General features: G+C 53.3%; 1 protein-coding gene across 1 annotated transcript in view; it reads left to right on the top strand.

Annotated features, from left to right (window-relative positions):
• The window catches only part of ARHGAP8 (Rho GTPase activating protein 8), a 60,239-nt gene extending 44,873 nt beyond the window's left edge, over positions 1-15,366 (top strand). Inside the window, 6 exon segments of the mRNA XM_046646374.1 lie at positions 7,526-7,599; positions 10,479-10,556; positions 11,352-11,480; positions 12,530-12,633; positions 14,955-15,158; positions 15,160-15,366. Coding sequence (XP_046502330.1) covers positions 7,526-7,599; positions 10,479-10,556; positions 11,352-11,480; positions 12,530-12,633; positions 14,955-15,158; positions 15,160-15,255 — 685 coding nt within the window. The 3' untranslated portion in view covers positions 15,256-15,366.
• Positions 15,367-22,548: the final 7,182 nt, after the last annotated feature.

The following is a 22,548-nucleotide window of genomic DNA, read 5'->3' as shown; positions in this document are numbered from 1 at the left end:
CACGATCTTTAATCTTTAATCACTTCTTGTAATGGATTCGGGGCCACCCATGCAGGCCAATTTCATCTCTTTTAAGACCCATCTCAGTGGCACCTCCTCCAGGTAGCTTTCCTTGATGCTCTAGACTGCATACAGGGCCTTCCACCATTGCAGCCCCTTCCGGGCAGGCTGCCACGGGAGCCTCTCCAGCTGTTTCCCCACTTGTCAGGGAGCTCCTTGTCCCTCCGTGTATCCTCTGCTTCTGGCAGGAGGCCTGGCACCGAGGCACCGGGAACATCGGAAGACACAGGAGGTGTTTTATCCCCAGCGGTGTACCGGGAAACCGGGGCCTGGAGAGCCATTTGCCCTGTTCCACTTAAGTTCGTCATTTCTTTTGGAAATCTGCATGTGATTTCTTTTCTTATGTAAAAATCTGATGACCTTTAAGACTCATGGTGGACCTTGAAACACTTTGAAAGGCTGAGAATTGAGAAGGCTCTGGGGAGTGTCCGGGCCAGGGGGTTGGGGACGCCGACCTGCCACCCCAGATTTGTCGCTTGTCCTTCCCGAGGCCTCTGGGTGCGGGGACTCCTCATTGTCTCCTCTCATGGGCTCTGGGGCTGCAGGGGAGACAGACGCGGCCCTGGGGACCCCCCTCTTTCTTCTTTACCTAGAGTGAAGCAGGGCAGGGTGTGGCAGGCAGAATGGTGGCCCCAAGGGCGTCCATGTCCTGATCCCTGGAACCTGTCACCATGCATGGAGGAAAGGACTTTGTGATATGATTAAGTTAAGGATCTTGGTAGGGAGAATTACCCTGGGTTATCCGAGGGGCCCAGTGTCATCAGAGGGGTCCTCATGAGAGGCGGGCAGGAGGGTCAGCGTGAGAGGAGACGTGAGGGTGGAAGCAGGAAGCAGAGGTTGGAGTGATGTGGGGCCGTGAGCCCAGGAGCGCAGGCAGCCTCTCGGAGCTGGGGGAGGCAAGGAATGGATTCCGTCCTGGAGCCTCCGGGAAGAATGCAGCCCCGCCGACCCGCTTGACACTTCTGACAGCGCCAGAAGTGTGAGAGAATAGATCCTGTGGTTTGAACCACTAAGTTGACGACGATTCGCTATACGGCCGTAGGAAGCTGACACGGGCAGTGAGGGGTGCGTGGCTGTGGCTGTGTGGGGACGGGAGATGTGCCAAAACCCTGTTCCCGGAGCCTCTGGAGTCTCCTGCCCGTGAACCCAATGAGAACGGAGGGAGGGGGCCTGGGCGGTGGAGCCGAGGAGAGGGGCGTGCAGGGACGGAGGTGGGGCTGGGCGCCTTGGCTGTGTCACAGCAGCCAACGATGGACCGTCGTTTTCCAGAACTTTCCACAGTGATGGGCATGGTCTGCACTGTCCGTGTGTGGCTACTGAGCACTTGAAACGTGGCTAGTGCAGTGGAGGCGGTGGGGTTCTAACTTTGTTTAAAAGCACAGCTCTAGGCTCTTGGATTTCACCACTGGACGCGCGCACGGTGGTGTTCCCTTCAAGGGTGAGCGCCCAGCCAGGGCAGTGTGTGTTCAAATACAGCGCTCCCCCAAGTGTGCCGGGAGCCGAAGGTACCAACGGCACTTCCTTTTCCTTTTTAAAACATCGTAAAACCATGCTGTTTGACCCCTGTGTGTGGGTGTGATCCAGCACCCCTATGCCACCTGGAAGGCCGGGCGGGGACGCACCTGCAGGGACCGTGGACCCCTTTGGGGGCACCACTAAGAGCTAAGCTCAAAGACGAGGGTCCCAGGAGGCCCCACTGGAGGCTCCAGGATTTTCCAGCCACCATGAGACCCTTTTACCAAAGTTTCTGAGGCTCCCGTTGTTCGGCCCGTCCTGAGGTTCTGCTGCGCAGACGTGCTCTTGGTGTGTTCTCAGGCACCGGGGTCCTTGGGTGGCCCTGGCTGAGGCCGCTGGCGTTCCTGCCGTCCGTCCCTTAGCCTGGCGACTCATCAGTCCCTTTCGGATTACCTGTCTTGTTGTTCAGAAGCAGTTCTGTCTCATTATTGTCTAATAAAGCTTTAAAGATGAAAAACGGGCCGGCCTGGTGGCACAGTGGTTAAGTCCGCCTGCAGTGGCCCAGGGTTCACAGGTTCAGATCCCAGGTGCGGACCTAGCACCGCTCATCAAGCCGTGCTTTGGCAGCGTCCCACATAAAATAGAGGAAGATTGTCACAGATGTTAGCTCGGGGACAATCTTCCTCACCAAAAAAAAAGAAGAAGGAATAAAAGCCAACTCATGAAATTCGAAAGCCATCTACCTGAGTACAGTTTGGGGGAAATTGTTAGTAATATGTCAGTTCTGTTGACTCTGTGAAGTCACCAGGGGCCCCTTGGGCCTGTATTTTGAGCAGCTGTCTTTCAAGATGTGACCTGTCCAGCATTTGAAGTCCAGAGCCGCTGGTTAGTAGATCAAGACAGATACTAGAAGTGTCCGTTAGAAAGGCCGTGGTTCTTCAGGCTGGTTGTACCTGTCAAACCGGTTCCTCGCGTCTTTGGGAACAGTGGGCGTCACTGGCCAAGCCTTGACAACGTCCTGTGTGCTCCTGTGTGCGCCACTTGGGGAGCTGGTCCGTGCCTCTTTAAATTACCATTGTGTGCTGTTTCACCGCGAATGACTGTAATAAAATGGCAATAGACGCATTAAATAAAGCACCAAATACGTAATTTGTTTGGCCTGTGAATGAATGTAAGTCATTAAAATTCATAAGCAAATCCTATTCACAAATGTTAATTCACGGAGTTCAAAAGCGCGCAGCAGAAGCTGTCACCTCCGAACGAGATAATGAGGTTCATAGATGAGCGGGAGTCAGAGATTCACGAGATGCCCGCTTGCCTGCCGTCCCTGAAGTGGGAGCAGCCTGTGCGTTCTGCACGCCCTCCCTGGGCAGCTGTGGGGGATTGGAAAGTCAGAGGTGGGGCCTCCTCAAGGGGAGGGGGGACGCAGGTCAAGTCGAAGCTCTGGCACTTCCGAGCTTTGGGACGTCAAGCTAGTGACTTAACTTCTGGCCCTGGTTTCTTTCCCTGTAACTGGAGTGGAAACTCTGCCCTTGTCCCCCTCCAGGGCCAGAGGGCCTTAAGAACAGGGTGTGCAGACAATGTGAGCCAGCTCCTGCTGCCCAGCTGCCCTACCCTTATTCCTCCTTTATAGTCCCCTCCTCCAGGAAGCTCTCCCTGATGACTCCACACAGATGGGGATCGTTTGTTGAAAACACTATTCTTTTCCCCGTTGAATTGCCTTGGCACCCTTGTCAAAAACTAATTGACCCTAAACGTGAGGGTTTATTTCTAGCTCAATTCTATTCCATTGATGTGTGTGCTGGCACCATTCTATCTTTATTACTGTAGTTTTGTAGTAAGTTTTGAAATTGGGAAGTGTGAGTCTTCCAACTTCGTTCTTTTTCAAGATTGTTCTGGCTGTTCTGGGTCCCTTGAATTTCCCTGTTGATTTTAGCTTGTCGATTTCTGCAAAAAGGCCGCTGAGATTTCAATAAGGATTTTGTTGTCTCTCTAAATCAATTTGGGAAGTATTGCCATCTTAGCACGATTGTCTTCCAATCCACGACAGGGGATGTCTTTCCATTTATTTGGATCTTTTAAATTTCTTTCAATGATGTTTTGTAGTTTTCAGTGTACCAGTTTTGCACTTGTTTTGTTAATTTTCAAAGTATTTTATGTTTTGTGATGCTGTTGTAAATGGAATTGTTTTTCTTAATATCTCTCTTCGCTTGTTCGTTGCTAGTGTATAGAAATGGAGTTGATTTTTGTATACTGATCTTATATCCCGCAACCTGGCTGAACTCATTTATTAGTTCTAATAGATTTTTTTTGTGAAATGTTTTAGTATTTTCTATATGCAAGATCATGTCATCTGCAAATAGAGACAGTTCACGTCTTCCTTTCAAAGACCTGGATGGCTTTTATTTCTTTTTCTTGCCCGATGGCACTGGCCAGAGCTCCAGTGCAGTGTTGCCTGGAAGTGATGAGAGCAGGTGTCCTTGTCTTCTCCCTGATCTTACTGGGGAGCGGTTTCGTCTTGCACATTACGTGTAATGTCAGCTGGGAGTTTTTCATAGATGTCCTTTGTCCGGTTGAGGAAAATCCCTCCTACTCCTAGTTTGTGAGTGGGTTTTATTTTTTTCCCATGAAAGGGTGTTTGATTTTGTCAGATGCTGTTTTCGCCTCTGTCGAGGTGATCACATGGCTTTTTTTCCCTTTACCCTATTTGTGTGGCGTATTGCACTGATTATTTTCATATGTTGCGTGAAGCTTGTATTCCTGGGATAAATCACACGTGTTCACGGTATGTCATCTTTTTTATACGTTGCTGGATTCGTTTCACTGGTATTTGGTTGAGGCTTTTGTGTCTGTGTTCTTTAGAAATACGGATCTGTGGTTTTGTTGTCCTGTGACGTCTCTGTCTGCTCTTGGTATCATTAGCCTCGTAGGATTGGGAAACGTCCCCCGTCTTCTGCTTTTTGGAAGAGTCTGTGCAGGGTTAGAGCTTAAACCTTTCAACATTTGGGAGAATTCACCGGCAGAGCCGTCTGGTCTGAGCTTTTCTTTGTGGGAAGTTTGTGATTGCTAATTCAACCTTTTTACTTGTCGTTATCTATTCAGATTTTATGTTTCCTCTTGAGTCAGTTTTGGTAGTTTGCGTCTTTCTGGGAGTTTGTCCGTTTCGTTCAGGTTTTCTAATTGGTTGGCAGACAGTTATTTGCAGTGCCCCCTTACAGGCTTTTATTTCTGTAGCATCACTAGTTATGCCCCCTCTTTCATTCCTCAATGTAGTAATGTAAATCTTCCTTTTTTTCGTAGTCAGTCTAGCTAAAGCCTTGTTAATTTTGTTGGTCTTCTCAAGGGACCAACTTTTGGTTTTGTTGATTGTCTCTATTGCTTTTCTATTCTCATTTATTTCCACTCTGATCTGATTATTTCCCTCCTTCTGCTTGTGTCTGGTTTAGTTTACTCTCCTGTTTCTAGTTTCTTAAGATGGGAGGTTTGCTTATTGATTTGAGATCTTTCTTCTTTTCGATTTAGGCATTTACAGCTATAAATTTCCCTCCAAGCCCTGCTCCAGATGCATCCCATAAGTGCTAGTATGTTGTATTTCCATTTTAATTAATCTTAAAGTATTTTTCAATTTCCTTTGGGCTTTTTTCCTTGACCCCTTGGCTTTTAGAAGTCTGTTGTTAAATTTTCACATATTTGTTATTGACTTCTCATTTCATTTCGTTGTGGTTGGAGAACTTATTTTGTGTGATTTAATTCCTTTTAGATCTATGGAGACCTGTATGATCTAACGTATGTGCTGTCCTGGGGGATGTTCCATGGGCGCTTGAGAAGAATGTGTGTTTTGCTGTTGGGTGGAGTGTTCTGTATCTGCCAGGTCTCTCTGGTTTATAGTGTGGTTCCCGTCTTCTGTCTTTTCTCTTGATCTTCCTGATTGTTCTGCTCGTTATTGAAAGGGGAGGACTGACATTTCCGACTGTTATTGTTATTGTTAAGTTGTTTATTTCTCCCTTCGTTTCTATCAGTTTTTGCTTTATATGTTTTGGGGCTCTGTTGTTAGGTGCATACATTTTAAAAACTCCTGGGTTTTCTTGATGGGTTGACCCTTTTTGCCATTTTGAAATGTCCTTCTTTGTCACTAGTAGAAATTTTTGTCCTGAAGTCTACTTTGTCTGATGTTGGTATAGTCACTCCGGCTCTTCTTAGTTACTGTTGGCCTGGTGTATCCTTTTTCATCCTTTTACTTTCAGCCTGGTGTCTTTTAGTGTCTCTTGTAGGCAGCATACAACTGGCTCCTGTTTCTCCCACATTCTGCCTTTGATTGGAGTGTTTCGTCCATTTACGTTTAATGTATTGCTGATAAGGTAGGACTTACACCTGCCATTTGCTGCTTGTTTTCCATGTGTCTTACCTCTTTTTTGTCCCTCTGTTCCTCCACTACTACCCTATTTTGTGTTAAACGGATACTTCCTAGTGTGCCATTTTAACTCTCTTGTTTCTTTAAAAAAATTTTTTTTAGCATTTTCTTAGTAGCTGATGTTGGGATTAGAATTAATGTCTTAATCATAACAGCCTCATTCTGCTTAATAAGCACTTTATTTCCATAGTATTCAAACATATTGCTCGTTCCTTCTCCCCTCTTTTGTGCTGTGATTGTCATACCAGTTGCATCTTTATTTGATGCCCACTAACACGTATTTATAACCTAAAATTCTCTACCCAGCAAAATCTTTCAAAAATGAATGCAAAGTGAAAACTTTTTCAGATAAACAAAAGCTGAGAGAATTGCTTTCCAGCACACCTAGGCTGTGAGAAATGTTGAGAGGTTAGTCAGACAAGAAAAATGATGCCAAATGGAAATTGGGAATCCTCACAAAGGAATGAAGATTGCTGGACGTGGTAAATATATGAGTAAATAGAAAATAAATTTATTTTCTCATTTTAAGAATAGCTTTGAAAGTAAATTGACTGTTTAAACAAAAATAGTAACAAAGTAGCGTGGGGTCGGGGAGTGGAAGTATACTGTTGCAGTGTCGTTTTGGAAGTGGACTGCGCTGCAATAAACAGTGTATTGTAAACTAAGGCTGCCACAGATAGAGATACGACTAGTATATTAACGGGGGGTATAATGGAATCCTAACAAATACTCAATCAGCGAAACAAAGTCGAGGAAAGAGGGAAAAAGGAAGAAAGAACAAATACCAAGTTGATAGGTTTGAATCTAGCCATACTGATGTTGTAGGGGAGGAAGAAATATCTCTCTGTCCTTCTGGGTCCTTCTGGCTGGTGTAAGAGTTAAATTGACATGAGACAGAACAACAGGGGAAAATCAAACGAGTTTAATAACATGCAGACTTGGGAGAAACCCAGGAGAACCGAGTAACTTGCCAAAATGGCCAAAGCAACCTAAACAGCATCTTCAGCTAAAGACGAAAGAGGATGTCGAGGGCAGTGGTTTGGGACTTCAAAGGGGATGAAAGCAACCCACACGGAGATGGACAAGCAAAGTTTGATACACGGAGAGGACTTTGATCTACGGGGCCTTGCTAGGCTCCTCCCTGTCTGCCACGCCTCATTCATGTTATACGCTGGTATCTATGGTGACAGCTCCTTCCTGGAACAGGCCTTCCGTCTTGCATTCTTTTAGGCAGTTAGGGGGAAGGTCAAAGCTTCTTCCAGAGTCTTTTGTTCTTAAAAATAATCAAGCCGAAGAGACACATTTTGGAGTAGCAAATTCTGCTCCCTTATAATAATTACATTAAATGTAAGTGTCATAAACATTTTCCAATTAAAAGAAATTCTCAGATTGGATTAAAAAAGGAAAATCTTACTGATGTTTAAAATATGAAAATATACAAGACCACCTCCTCCCTGAGGACCGTGGCTGCATCGCTCCCTCCCTGTACGGCCCCTCAGTCCTGTGTTTTCACAGGGGTGCAGAGAGGCCCAGAGCCCCGTGCTCGTCCTGATGACCCTAATACTCAGGTAAAAACTGTGGCTTTCCTTTCTCCCCCAGCCTCAAGGACAAAAACCAAGGGGAACTCATCCCCCCGGTGCTGAGGGCCACAGTGACGCACCTGCGACAGAAAGGTGAGTGACAGCTGGCTCCTGCCAGGGCTGTGACGGCTGCCAGGTGTGGACCCCATGCAGAGAGGGGGGCTGGGATGGGACGAGGCTGAGGCACCAAGGCTCCAGCTGTGGGCTCTGGACCCCGACTGTCTGGGTCTGAATCCTGGCTCCAGTGTCCTAGCTGTGTGGACTTGGGCCGGTTACTTACCTTCTCTGGGCCTCTGTCTCCTCGTCTGTCCAATGGGTTAATGATAGTACTTGATTCACAGGGTTGTGGGGGGGCCTGCATGAGGTGATGCGTGTAAGGCGTCGGACAGTGCTGGTCCGTGGGAGGACCTCCGTAAAAGGGACCCTCTGCCGTGATGGATACGCTCCGTCTGCAGATGCCATCACCTGGGGGGGGGCACTCAGTGACTGGGAGGGGGTGAGCCTGGGGCTCCCCCAAGACGCCTCGGGCCAGAGCTCAGATCCGCGGAGAAGGTGCGTGGAGGCCAGTTTCGCCCTCACGGGAGGAAGGTCGTGCCGGGGCGCTGGCCGCCTGCCGTGTGGGTGCGGGTGCTGCAGAGCGGGGCCGCGTCACACGGGGAGGGGAGCCGCCCCTGCTGGTCTGGCGGTCTGTCCCCGTGCGCCCCAGGAACTGCATGCTCTATTGTAACAGCTTCTATGGGACAGCACCCCTCCCTGGAGGCTCCGTGCCTGTCGCTGGTCTCTGCCTTGTCGTTTGTAGCGCTTCCCGTCCTGTTGGGTATTTCAGGAACAGATCAAAGATCGTGCGTACAGCCTGAAAGCCAGAACCTGTACAGAGGGCCTTTCTTTTTCTAATGTATCAATTCCTTTATTTATTTAAAAAATAAAGCAAAAAAAAAAAAAAAAGCAGCCCACAGTGGGAGCTTGGTATGTATTTGTTGAATGAATATGTGAATTAATAAGCATTCACTCCTTGGGCCCCGCCTGCACCCATCCCTGTCTGGACACCGGGGTTGCCAGGGTGCCCGTGACACACAGCCCGCCCTCCCAGGGGCTCACAGTCAGGACTGGGAGAGTCTCTCTGTTACGTTTTCCTCCATTAAGCCATAACTGTGACAACCACAGAATGACACGGACAGGGGCGAGCTGGTCATAGAGGTCGGGGCCCTGAGCTCCGACAGCCAGGCAGGAGGGCACCGTGTTAGTCCCCATGCTGCGTAACTGAAGAAATCGCTGCAAACTCAGCGTGTGTGTGTTGTTTCCACGGTTCTGTGGGTCAGAAGTCCAGGCCCCGGGCTGGGCTCTCTGCTCCGGGTCTCTGGGGAGGAGCCCACATCCACGATCGTTCAGATCATCGGCCAAATTCAGTTCTTGGCAGCTGTAGCTGAGACGCCCGTTTCCTTGCTGGCCGTCAGCCAGGGGCCTCTTTCTGTTCCTGGAGGCTGCCCGCTTTCTCTGCCATGTGGCCCCTCCCTGGAGAGCTTCCTGCATGTCGAATCCATGCCCCCGTGCTTTGAACCTCTGTTGCCAGCAAGAACCTAGTTCCATTAACAGCTTGCCTGAGGGGGCCAGCCCAGTGGCGTAGGGGCTAAGTTCACATGCTTCGCTTCAGCAACCTGGGGTTTGCAGGTTCAGATCCTGGATGCAGACCTACACACCACTCATCAAGCCATGCTGTGGTGGCGTCCCACACACAAAAAATAGAGGAAGATTGGCACAGGCGTTAGCTCAGGGTGACTCTTCCTCATCAAAAAAAAAAAAAGTTTGCCTGATTAGGTCAGGCCCACCCATGATAATCTCTGTATCTTAAGTTCAACTGCCTTGGGCCTGAATTCCATCTGCGAAGTCCCTGCACTGTAGCACCTAGATTAGTGTTTGATTGAATACCTGGGAGAAGGTGTGTGTACCCAAGGGTCCAGGAATCTGAGGACCATCTCCGAATTCTGCCTACTTGAGTCACTTAGCAAAAAGAGAGAGGGACCAGCCCCCCCAGCAGGGGGAACAGCACGTGCAAAGGCTGGAGGTAGGAAGGAGCATGGAGCTGATTGGAGGCTGGAGGGAGGAGCTGGAGGGGCAGTGGGGCAGGACAGTTGGTCACCAGCAGCCGGCCTGCACGGGTCCGAGGTGAGGGTGCTCGGGAAGCTGTCTCCCGGCCGATGAGGAGGGGAGGGCTCCGTGCAGGAGCCGAGCGGGTTTGGATGTATGCGTTGAGCAGCTCGCTCAGCTTCGGAATGGAGGGGAGGTTGGGGCGGGGGCGGGGGAGAGCGGGGGTCTGGGGCCCGGCGCCGTCCCGTAGAGCTTGAGAATGTTCTCTGTCTGCCCCGTGGAACAGTGGCTGCCAGCCCCTGTGCCAATGGCACAGCAGAGCACTGACTATGCACTTGTGAGGCGGGTGACTGGATTTTTAAATTTTAGTTAATGAAATTTAAATCTCCCCGTGCAACTAATGGCTGTTGTATCGGATGGGTCAGCTCTAGACCCTCGCGGGAAGAAAGGAAGGTGGCACAGTTGGAGGTGCCAGGCATGTGCCGGGCATTGTTCCGTCCATCTTCTCTGCAGTTCAGAGGCAGGGGCTCTGCAGATCAGGCAGCTGAGCTCAGAGAGGCTAAATGCTTTCTCCGAGGTCACACAGCTGGACAGGGCAGAGTTGGACGGACCCTGGCTCTGTCTGACTTTGGTGTGGGTCTCTTCCAGTCCCCTTTCCTGGAGGCACAGAGGTGGGCAACCGGGGGGATTGGGGCATATGGAGAGGGTTTGACTTGAGAGGAATAAATACAGGTGGGGGTAGTGGACAGTGGGGGCAAACAAGCCAGGCTGGAGGGCGTTCCCTGTCAGGCCCAGGGGAGTGATGCACGGGTAGGGGGCGTCACAGAACGTTCTGGAAGCCCGACATGCTAGGGCCTGTGAGGTGTCCGGAGGCTCTCTTCCTGCAGGGCTCCGCACCGAGGGCCTGTTCCGGAGGTCGGCCAGTGTCCAGACCGTCCGCGAGGTCCAACGGCTCTACAACCAAGGTGAGTCGGCTCCCAGAGCCCCCCATCCTGCGCCTCCCACCCGGCCGCCCGCACAGCCCCCTGGAGCCTCAGCGCCCCAGCACCCTAGGCTGTGTGGCTCCCTCGCCCCATCAACCCCCAGAATAGGCCAGGGCCAGGGCAGCGGCCCAGGTGAGTCCCGTGTGCAGACCGCCAGCCTGTGGGGCAGCTGGCCGCACGAGGCTGTTTGGCTGTTAGGGTCTCCGCTCGGACCAGTTGGACGGGTGGGTTGAAATGGAGGGGGGCGTTCCCTGGAGTCCCCATGAGGGACTGGCTGGCTCCTCCAGCCCGCTTAGCCCGGCTTCCTCGACCGCCCGCGTGTAAACCTGTGGGTCAGGAGGCATGTGTCAGAGCCGAGCATGCTGCGATGACCTTAATAAAGCTGTTAAGTCGCTGCTTTGGAAGTGTCCCCTCTACTCCCAGACACCCACGTCATTCCCACGGTCGTGCATTCACTTGTCAAGCGAGAGGGCCGGCCCCTCTTGCCCTGTGCTCCAGGGCCTGACCTCAGGGTGCTCACTTCCGAGGCAGGACCAGGCCACCCCACAGAGAAACCAGTGGCATGCCCCAGCCTCTGCCGGGCGCCCCAGAGAGGCAGAGGAGGGTGGGGGGCCAGCGCCCCCATTTCCAGGAGAAGACAGTCCCGCCCCAGCCCCGTGGCTCCAGCACGAGGCTCTCCTCTCAGCACGTTTAAAGCCAGTTTGTGTCTGAGCCCATTTGGAAGCAGGAATCCCAGGCCCGGGGTCAGAACTCAGACGGACGATGCTCTGTGTCCAGGGAAGCCCGTGGACTTTGACGACTACGGGGACATCCACATCCCTGCCGCCATCCTGAAGACGTTCCTGCGGGAGCTGCCGCAGCCGCTGCTGACCTTCGAGGCCTACGAGCAGATCCTGGGCATCACCAGTATGTCCCTACCCCCGGGGCGCAGCCGAGGCCCGGCTGGGCCGGGGCGCCCGCCTCCTGCCGTTTCCATCTGGCACTGCCAGCCGGGAGAGGGGGCTGCGCCCACCTGGACCCCCGCCCGCCTCAGCCTGGCCACCACTGTCGTCCCTGAAAAGCACAGTGTCTCAGAGGCAAAGCTTAGTCTGTGGCCTTTTTGCACCAGGGAGTGGGGCTGTCGGGGGGCAGACAGAGGGTTTTTTAAAATGATGGAAACAGCACAAGCACATAGTAAAAAAGAGACTACAGTGCAGGAGGCTCTGTGACGACAGGGGAGTCACCCACCAACGCCTGCGGACCCTCGCCCGTGCCGACCCTGGCGGTGGTCTGTGTGGGGTCTGCTGTTCTTCCCAGGAATGTTCCTCACATGCTCTTCCCGGCCTCGGGGTTTCGACCTTGTTCTTCCCCTGTCCCGTGCACATCCGCTCATCCTTTTTGACAGCCGCATAGTATTCCACCGGCTGCCTTGTTTCAAGGGTAACGTTTGGGGCTATTTCCAGTTTTGTTTTGCTCCCTGCTTGTTTTAAGACTCAGCTGGTTCTCCGGTTCCAGGTGTTGAGACCACTGTGTCACCGGGGGCTCAGGACTCTGGGTTGCCAGAGTTAGCAATAAAAAATACAGGACACCCGGTTCAACTTGAATTTCAGATAAGCAATGAATCCTCTTTCAGTATAAGTCCTTTCCAAATATTGCCTGGGACGTGTCTATACTGAAAGTATTGGCTGTTTATCTGAAATTCAGGTTTAACTGGTGTCCTCTGTTTCATCTGGCACCCCACCCAGGCGCCACGTGCGTCTCCTTGAGCTGATGCAGAGGCCCCTGCGGGAACATTCTGGAGGAAATGGGCTTCCCGGTGGCCCATGGTGTCCATGGGGAAGGAAACTACTGCTGGGACACCGTCCGATGTGTGGCGGGGAGGCCCGGAGCGCCGCTCGGAGCCGAGCATGTCTAGTCGAGTCGGTCACGTGTGTGAGTCCTCCCGGGAGGACTCAGGAAGGACTTGTGCGTTGCAGGCGTGGAGAGCAGCCTGCGGGTGACCCGCTGCCGCCAGATTCTGCAGAGCCTTCCGGAACACAACTATGCCGTCCTCAGCTACCTCATTGGCTTCCTGCACGAGGTGAGTGGGCAGAGCAGGGCCGCGGAGGGCAGCCCGCGCCGGGCCGGGCCTCACACACCAGGGTCTGGGTCACTCTCCCTCGGCCTTGGAACCCCATTATCTGGTCCTTTGCCCAAGGCCTGGCCGGGCCACGACTCTGCTGAGGAGCCCTCCGGGCTGCCAGGTGGGGTCAACCGTGGCCGCCCCTGCCCCTCCCGCATCCAGGGGCTGCCCTCGGTTAGTGCCCATGACCTTCTTTATCGGCTGTCTCTGCTCCCACAGCATCTCCTGCACAGGCTAAGTCCCAGAGGGCACTGAGCCTGACACACAGTAGGTGCTCACTGCCTGACACACATAGGCGCTCGCTGCCAGTTTGTGGACTGAACAGGCCATTTCTGTGAAAGGAACACATCACCAGGTCCATGGGTGTCCTGGGGCTGCTGTAACAGAGCACCACAAACTGGGGGCCTCAAACACTCAAAAGTCATTCTCTCAGTCTGGAGGCCAGCAGTCCAGAGCCCAGGTGTCTCAGGGCCGCGCTTCCTCCGCGGCTCGAGAGGAGGACCCTCCCTGCCTCTTCCAGCTCCTGGTGGCCCCAGACCTTCCTCGGCTTGGGGCTGCGTCACTCGCGTCTCCGTCTCCACGTGCCCTGCTCCTCTGTGGGTCTGTGTCTCCCTATCGTCTCTCTTATAGGACCTCACTGTAGGATTTAGGGCCCTCCCACAGGCAGATCTCATCTTGAGGTCCTGAACTTGATTATATGTGCTAAGGCCTTTTTCCAAATAAGGTCACAGTCATAGTTCCAGTGTCTGACCTCTTGTGGGGCCCCATTCAACACCTCCACCGGGAGAAGGAATGGCTGGTGAGGAGCACCTCTCATGGCTCCGGGCTCGGCGCCCCTCCTGGGGAGGGAGCAGCAGCTGTGAGGTCAACGGGACAACAGGGTCAACAAACCCAAATGGGTCTCCCCTCACCTCCAGACCACGGTCCTCCCTCATATAACCGTTTTGGGGTCGCCTCCCCTCTCCTGGCCCTTTGCAGGTGGAATGTGGGGTGCCATGTGGATGAGGTCTGGCTGGGGGGCTCCTGGCCTTGGGCGCAGCCCCCGAGCTTCTAATCTCCCACCGTGGGGCCACACCCTGGGGTCTTCAGGGGCCCGCACAGGAACCCTGCTCCACGGCAAGTGGCCTGAGGACATGACCAGTGGGCAGGGAGAGGACCTCCAGGCAGAGCCAGTGTCACGTGCACGTGTCCGTCAGATAATGCCACCTCTTGGTTTTAAAATAAACTCTCCTTTTCCCTCCCTGTCACCTGATTCAATTTCTCAGAGGTCAAGACTGCAAGCTGTGCTGCTGGCTCTCCTCCTTTCTTCTCCTTTTTCTTGAGCTGGGGACCGGCTGTTTCCTGGCCTCCTCTGCGGCACCAACGTTACCACGTCGGGGGGCTCGGCGCTGCCGAGTGTTGGCCCCGCAGCCTTCGGGGCCTCAGCGGGCCTGCCAGCTGGTGCACAGCACAGGGGGCTTGGGGGCCAGTGGTGGTGGTGACCAGGGGTGGCCCAGCTGTCTCACCGAGGCAGGCGTGGGCGTGTCTGGTCATCCTCACTGGCTCTAATGGGGGGGCCCGCCATGCCCCCCTCTAGTTCTCTGCTCTCCTGACATGGTCCCTGCTTCTGATTCTGAGAGGTCCCTGGGACCCGGGAGGTGAGGAGAAGAGACCAGACCTGGCTCAGATGGGCCCCCATGGCCCCCGTGACACTCACTGGCCATGTGACCTTGGACAAGTCTCTTGCACCTTCTGGGCCTCAGTTTCCTTGTCTGTGAAGCGGGGGTGCTGTATCCCTCTTCCTGGGGTGCTGTAGGTGCTGGTCGAGAAGGATGGGGAGCCCCTCGGGGAGGCAAGCTCCTCACACCCTCTCGTCAGCCCTCCAGCCTCCCCCGTGTGCTTTGTGGTCTTGACGGTCCTGACTCACCGGCCGGAGTGCGGAGGTCAGAGCGGTCATCTGGTTGGGGGGGGCGTCACTAAGCACGTGGCTGGGCGACGCCAAAGGCCATGCTCGTACTTGCTGTGCCAGAGTGCCCCCCCGCCCCCAGGGGGCTCCCGGGTCCCCTGGAGTGTGGAGGAGATCCAGATCCCAGATCATCGGGGGTCGGCGCGGAGGCACCCTCGAGTCATCGAGGCCGAGTGCTTCCTTTGACAGACGGGGAACGGAGACCCAGAGCAGGAGGGGCTGCACGAGGTGACGGCCCTGGCCGGTGGCTTCCTGGCCGGTGGCTTCCAGCCCAGGGCTCTTCCCACTGGGAACCCACAGTCACCCCCATGGTCTCCTGTGTGTCCTTCTCCAGGTGTCCCAGGAGAGCATCTTTAACAAAATGAACAGCTCCAGGCTGGCCTGTGTCTTCGGGCTGAACCTGATCTGGCCGTCCCAGGGCGCGTCCTCCTTCAGTGCCCTCGTGCCGCTGAACCTGTTCACTGAGCTGCTGATCGAGTATTACGGGCAGGTCTTCAGTGCCCGGGAGGCGCGCGGGGCGCTGGGCGCCGGCTCGGCTGAGGCCGGCGAGCCGGGCGGCCCCTTGGCTGGAGGCTGCACCGGAGACGGACGCGCCGCAGGCCCCACTGCACCCGCCGTGCCTCCGCGTCCCCTGATGGAGGCCAGGAGACCCCTCTAGTGCTGGGCGTGCCACACTGAAGTCTGTCCGTCTGTGCCTCCTGTGCGTTTTGTACACTTGCCATTAAATGAACTTCTCGTGAACTTTGGGCGGAACTTCCGTGGTTCTGGTTCTTTGGCCCTTGTCCGTTGTTCCTGAGCTGCGGGCCAAGATCAGATGATGGATCTGTTAGGGTCATAATCCAGCGTGGCTCAGCTGACACGGGGCGCTTGTTGGCTCGGGCCTGGTGTCCGGGACCTGCGGCTGTTCATGCTGTGTGACGAACCCGGAACGTACAGCAGTGGCTGTTTGTTAGTGTCCGCGGGTCCGTCGGTCAGCGGGGCGGCCCTGGTCTCAGCTGGGCCCGCCCACGTGTCCGGGCTGACTGGAGGTCCGCGGGGGCACTCGGTTCTCCTGCGGGTCGCATGTCCCTCTAATAGGCTGAATGGGGACGTTCCCACGACGGAGACGGAGATGGAGGTGCCAGCTGAAGTGTGCACAGTTTTGGGCTGGTGTGCGTGTGCTTGTGCCCCGTTGGTCAGAGCCACTCTCACAGCCAAGGCCGGGTCACAGCGGGAGGGCTCTGCGACGTCATTTGGCAAAGGGTGTGACTGTGGGGCGGGTGGAGAGTTGGGGCCCTAAAGCAGTCAGCCTGCCCGAGGGCTCCAGGACGTGTGTGGCCCTGTGGTCTCAGGCGGGCCGACCCGCAGTGTTGCAAGACGGGCCCCGTGTTTCCAGCTTCAAGCACAGCGAGTAAGGATGAGAAGTCGTGGTTCCACGTTCTGCAAAAAGCCCACAGATGCGCCCAGATTGGCCGAGCTTAGGGTGTAGGCCCACCCTGGACCAGTCGCAGTGGCCAGGGCCTGCGCTGCCTGGCTTGGGTCAGTCATGTGCCCCTGGGGCTGGGTGAAGCCCCACCCAGGCCTGGCAGTGAGGGAGGGGTGGCGCCCCAGGTGTGTTGGTTTGCTGGGGCCGCATAACAAATACTGGACTCGGGCCTTAAACAGCAGGCGTTTACGTCACATGGTTCTGGAGCCGCAAGTTGGAGATGGGGCGCCAGCACCGTCGGCTTCTGGTGAGGACCCTCTTCCTGGCTTGCGGATGGCCCGCTTCTTGCTCTGTCCTCACGTGGTTAGGGGGTGGGGCAGAGAGCTCTCTGGAGTCTCTTCTTGTAAGGACACTGACCCTGTGGGATCAGGGCCCCAGCCTAGTGACCTCATTTAGCCTTAATTACCTCCATAGAGGCCCCTTTCCAAGTACAGCCACTCTGGGGGTTCAGGACCTCGCCATATGGATTTGGGGGGCACGAGCATTTAGTCCAGGACACCACACTCATAAGGCCCTAATAACGGGCCTCATGCACCCTCCGCAGGTTCCCGTGTGTCAGACGCCGTGCCAAGCTCCCCAGGCCTTGCTCAGGGGGGAGGGGAGCAAAGGACAAGAGTCCACTGCAGGAGCCCGCCGGCCTCTCCGTGCCTGGCATGGGGCGCTTACACCCAACTGGGCAGTGACCCCGGGTGCCCGTGTGGACCCTTGGGGCCGCCCGGGGCTCCTCCCTGGACTTGGAGGGCATGGGCGCCCTGCTCACCTCCTCGCTTCTCGTCTCCCCGTGATTGGGCCCACTCCCTGATCTGCTTGTGTGCGGACTTGCGCCCTGTCTTTGAAGGAGGGTGTGCGACCGCTTACCCATCTTCCAGGCCTGTCAGTGAACAGACGGCACCTCGCCCCGAGGACCGTCCCCCGAGAGCAGGAGGCTGTTCTGCGTCCTTCTCTGATGCAGATTCTCCTGTGTCCGGGTCATAGCACAGCATCCCTGAGTCCTGGCCGTTCGGGTGGTAAGGACACTGATCCTATTGAAGTTTCTGGAGCAGAGGAGCTGGCGCTGGGGCCCAGGTGCTGGGGTGGGAGCCCCCGCTGCTGACTGCACACGCCCTCCCTAGGAGAGGAGGGCTCGGCGGCGTCAGGGTGGACGTGGTGGGGGCCGAGCTGGGTCCCTCCTGCGGGGTCAGTGGACAATGAACAAGGGTCGATGTGGGGCCACAGGCTGGCGAGGGGACAACTGCCCCCTCCGCTGGGTCCCTGCTGTGGGCCCGGGGTGGTGCCGACTGACCTGCCCCGCCTGCCGCGTAAGCCTCATGCAGCCCGCTGGGGAGGCCTTCTCGGTTGGGCCATGCAGGGGCTTCAGTGACACCCCTCGTCCCCGCCAGAGCTCAGAACATCCAGAGAGAGGCAGACTCCGGAGGCCCACGGAGAGAGGTCAAAATGTCCCACTGGAGCGGACCACAGACAGCCTCAGATCTGTGGCTGAGGGCGTCTGCTGACTGTCGCTCTGACTGAGCCAGACTCCCCGCCTGGTCCCTGGCCCCCGGCAAGGTCGGGGCTGGAATTCACGAGTCTTGCAGGCAGCTGGCTCCTGGGGATGCAGCTGGCCATGCTCGGCTCCCTCTCCCAGATGCGCCAGTCAGAATATTCCTCCTCTTCCCGAGGGAGGGGGTGTGGGGGTCAGGGGAGCGGCCGGAGTCTTCATCCTGCCTGATGACGTTTCTCTTCTCTGAAGTTCTCATTCCTGGTCTACACACCCCCACCTGGACGCCCAGAGAAGTAAAGGAACTTGTCAGAGTCACACAGCTGGTTACTGGCGGAGCTGGGGTGAGCCCTGCGCATCCCTCTGCTCCTCTGCCTTTGTTCAGGAAGCTGCGGGGGCCAAGGGGGCCACCTGGGCCCCGGTCCTCCCACCTTTGCAGTGGGGAGACTCACGCTGTGCGCTGCCCTCCAGCTCTGAGCACGCCGCCCGGAAGCCAGGAGGCTGAGCTTCATCGGCTCCACCCCAGTCGGAGCGTGTGCAGCCTCCACGCGCCTGTTCCCATCTGAACAGAGTTGAACAACCCACTGTGGACGTCATCTGTCTGCTGCCGCACAGTAGAACATTTCCTGGTTGTACAGGAACCGTCCAGATCTTTGAGTTTAGCGCAGCTTTTGGTCCCCTAGATGGCCGTCCACGCTCCTCGACTCTGTCCGGCTCCCCGGGCACACCTCTTCGGCAACTGCAATTGCCCTGAGCAGAGGACATCGGTTGCAAGGGCCCCTGGAGCTCGCAGACGTTGGACCCTGGGCAGCCTTCCGCTGGGGTGCCCTTCAAGAGGCTCACCCCAGGCCAGCCTCACAGAGCTGGACGGCCATGGCCTCCTCACTGCCCCAGGGCTCCAGCCCCCCGCCCTGGGCATTGCAGGGGCTGTCAGGGCCTGCTGATCTGAGCGAAGTCTTCTGGACTCTTCACCTGTCTCCTCCCAGCTCCTCCTGCCTCACGGTCCCTTTCCTCGTCTCCGCATCACCCTCTCTCCCCAGTTCTTGTTTTCCTCCCCACTCCGTCACCATTCCTCCTTATCTGTCTCTTCTGTTCCTTCCTGCTCTTTCTCCAGTTAACCTGGACCAGAACGAGTGTCTTGTGCAGCTTGAAAAGCAATTATTGGTTCATTTCTTTCCTGCTCCAAAGCCTTTTTCTTTTGTTTTTTTAATTCTTGTTTCTTTTTTTAAAAAATGCAACCCTCCATCTCTGACTAACCCCAGCAGGCACAGGGAGCCCAGACCAGGGGGCTCCGTTTAGAGCCCGAGGCAAACCTGCCACTGGTCCCCCCCCCACCCCAGCCACGGCCTCTGAGAAGGCCACCTGGCCTCTGCCCCCGCCAGGGAAGGTGTCTTGTACTCACACAATTCAGAACAACCCTAAAACGGCCTCGGAGATCTGTTGCCAGGGCAAAAAAAGAAAAAAAACCTGAGCAAGAAATGACAGCCCCCTCAAGAGCACACCACTGTGAACACCAGAATTAACGACGACACTACATCAGCCCTCATGCATTATGTAGCGAGGTTTACAGCGTGACGCACGCTTCTGGAATAGATGTTTCAAATTTTCTGGCTCCGAGAGGTGGCCCCGAGATGCTCTCCTGTGGGCCTTTGGTAACAGACCCCCTTTCACAACCGGTAATCGTGGAATCCCGGCTTCAGCACAGCAGGACCTGCTCACCCTCCCTCGTATCAAAGCACGATTTCCTGATTGCCTCCCCAGCAAGAGAAAGCGATTACGGTAATATTAACGTGTTGGAAGCACACGCGGCGCATTTCAGCTTAAAACAATGAAATGTGATGCGGAAATGAGGACTCCGGGGTGTCTCTGTTGACAGGACGTGTGGAATAAATTGTGCAAACATTCGCTTCTGCAGAAATGACAGAGGTTTTAAGTGACTGCAGAGATTTGCGGGCTGCCCAGAACTTGTCGCTGACATCTCCGGTGAGTTACTGAGTCCTGTCCAGAACACAAAAGTCAGAAGCAAAGCACATGGTCGGTCTACTCCGGAGAGAGCCATCGCTGGGGGAGCAGGGCTGGGCACCCCGCTTCTGGTACCAGCTCAGAGTGACAGCTGTGCGGCTGTAGGTAGTCATTTCGCCCGGCTGGGAGAGGTCAGAGTCAGAAGGCTCAGCTTAGGTTTCTGGCGTCCGTGGTGGGTGTGTGACCCGGGTAAGTTTCTCGAGCTTCTCTCATCTGTATAACGGGAAAGGCAGTGTCCACTTGGCAATTCCACGTGCTTTGTGCCAGCCGCTGCCAGTCACAGTTATAGAGGTGAGCAGGGTGCTTAAGAGTTTTCAGAGCTACAGGACACAGGAAGGTGCAGGAGGGAGACGGGAGACAGAGCAGAGAGTCACGGGCACCTCCCGGTTTCCTGGCTTGAGATATGTGGGCAACTGAGGGTCGTGCCCTCCTCTGAGATGGGGGGGTCGGGAGAGGACAAGGTCTGCTGTTGGTTTGATAACAAAAAGCATTACTGTTTTGTTATAAGAACAGTAACTGCTGGTGGGGAAAAAAAATTCAGTGACTGAAAATATCACTTAAAATTGAATTGTCCATTTAAAAAAAAGTATTTTGTGAAAGCATTTTTTGTGTGTGAATTGCTATGTTTTTCTTAACAGTTTCTCTCTTGAGTTTTCCGCCTTCTCTACGCCCAGCTAACACATTGTCCTTGGAGATTATGTGGTACTTTCCACAAAGTTTCTGGGTTCTTTGTCAAAGATTGCATGTGTTTACAGTTGGGAACTTAGAATAATGCATACGTTGGTTGATTTGGGGAAGCTGCGGGCTTATTTTCAAAGAAAAAAAATTTTAAAAGAAAGTGAAAATCACGTTTACACCCATAGATGACCATCGTTAATATTTTGAATGGGCGCTTCCATGTGATGTTGGCAAGCTGGTGAAGTTAACACTGATCCAGCAATTGTCCATCTAGGGGAATAACCCCAAAGGTAGGTACAAGGGCATCATGTGCTGGTGTCGTCAGAGGAAATAATCAGATGCAGCCTGCGTGTCCATCAGCAGAAGAAATAGCAGATGAATTGGAGTTACATCCGTATGATTGAATAGTGTCCTGCAGTTAAAATGAATAAACTGGGTCCACATGTTTCAACATGGATTGATCTCAAAATATTACACTGAGAAGGAAAAACAGAGCAGAATGATATTGTTTCATTACTTTTAAAAAGTTTTTAAAAGTTTTCAATGTTTTGAAACTCCTCAGTCCTGCACCTTGTTCATGAATTAAGCAGTATTATTCTTTTTGAACAATATATGTAGAAAAAAAATTTTAAGTGAATAGAAGGGAGACATGCCAAATTCCTCCTAGAGAAGAGGGACAAAAGGGTCCTTAACTACTTTGGTAGTGTTTTATGTCTGTAAGAAATGTACTTAAGTGTTCTGCTTCCCATACAGCTTAAGAAATCCTACAGGACTGGATCTTCCCATGGACAACATCAATGAGCTCTGGACAAAATACGAAAGAACAAAAATAAACAAAAACTTCAGCAGTGACCTGAAGGCACTGGATCATGAACAAGGACAGATTCTGGAGGGAAGTCCACACTGGAAAAGGGCATGGCACAGGATGCGCTCCCTTTATGTGGCTTTTGACCTGAACCAGGCCAAAGCCGGCACTTCTGCTGGAGTGGCCATGTCTTCAACAGAAAGTCACAGGCCTTTTGGCTTGAAGAACAGAGGACAGAGTTTGGGACAACTACAGGCTCTAGAAAGTGGGAATTCCAGGGAATTCTAGACAGGAGAAAGCCATAGAGGAAAGCCAAATTCTGTGCATAAACTCTGCCCAAAGTTGTGCCTGGTCTCTGAGCCACACACATGTGGGACAGACACCAACTATGATAAAAGAGCTGAACTGGTTTGAGCTACCCATAGACAGAGTTTGCAACCTGTCTATCCAAGTTAAACACCTGCTAAAGAAGAAAACCAACACCAACACTCTTCAGAGGAATATAACAGAACATAAGACCTCTACAACACAATAGTCACAATGTCCAAGAGGCAATTAAAAATTATTTATCACTTGAAGAACCAGGAAAATGTAACCCACTGTGAAACAATCAACAGACAACAAACTTCAAATGATGTAGATGTTGGAAATGACAGTCAAGGATGTTAAAGTAGCTATTACAGGCATCCTCAAATATATAAAGAAAAATATGCTTATGATAAATGGAAAGATAGGAAACCAAATAAGAAATAAAAACAGAAATCATAAAAAACACAGAAGAATTCTGGAAAAGCAAAAGACAATATCTGAAATTAAAAAAAAAAAAAAAACTGGCTGTGTTTAGTAAGAGAATGGAAATGACAGGGAAGAATCAGTGACCTTGAAGCCAGACCAACAGAAATGACCCAATCTGAAGAACAAAGAATGAAAGGATTGACAAAGTCTGAGTCTCAGAGACCTGTGGGGCAATATCAAAATATCTTACATACACATAACCAGAGCTCCAGAAGTGGTGGAGAGAGAGAACGGGACAAAAAATATTTGAAAATTAATGACCCAAAATATCCCAAATTTGGTGAAAGACATAAATTTTCAGATTTAATAATCTCAGCAAACCCCACGCTGGATAAAATATGAAGGAAACTACACCTAGGGACACTATTCTGAAACTTCTGGGAACCACAGGTAAAGAGAAAATGCTGAAACCCTGCAGAGAAAAATGAAACGCTCCACACAATAGACCAACAACTGAAGTCAGCTGACTTGTCTGCCGGAACTATGAAGGCTGAAAGACGGTGGAACGTTATCTTCCATCAATAAAGGGACAAGAAAGCAAAGTGCCCAAAGGAGGGCAAAGTGTTGAAACAGAATCCTGTATCAACCAAAAATACTCTTCAAGAGTGAATGCTAAATAAAAGCTTTTTTTTTAAGTAAAAGAAAACTGAAGAATTTTTTCACCAGCAGATCTGCACTACAAAAAA

Source organism: Equus quagga, chromosome 19 (assembly GCF_021613505.1).
Source record: "Equus quagga isolate Etosha38 chromosome 19, UCLA_HA_Equagga_1.0, whole genome shotgun sequence".
In the NCBI taxonomy this organism is placed as follows: Eukaryota; Metazoa; Chordata; class Mammalia; order Perissodactyla; family Equidae; genus Equus; species Equus quagga.
Note: the sequence above shows the minus strand (reverse complement) of the source record. Positions and strands in the feature narration are given on the sequence as shown.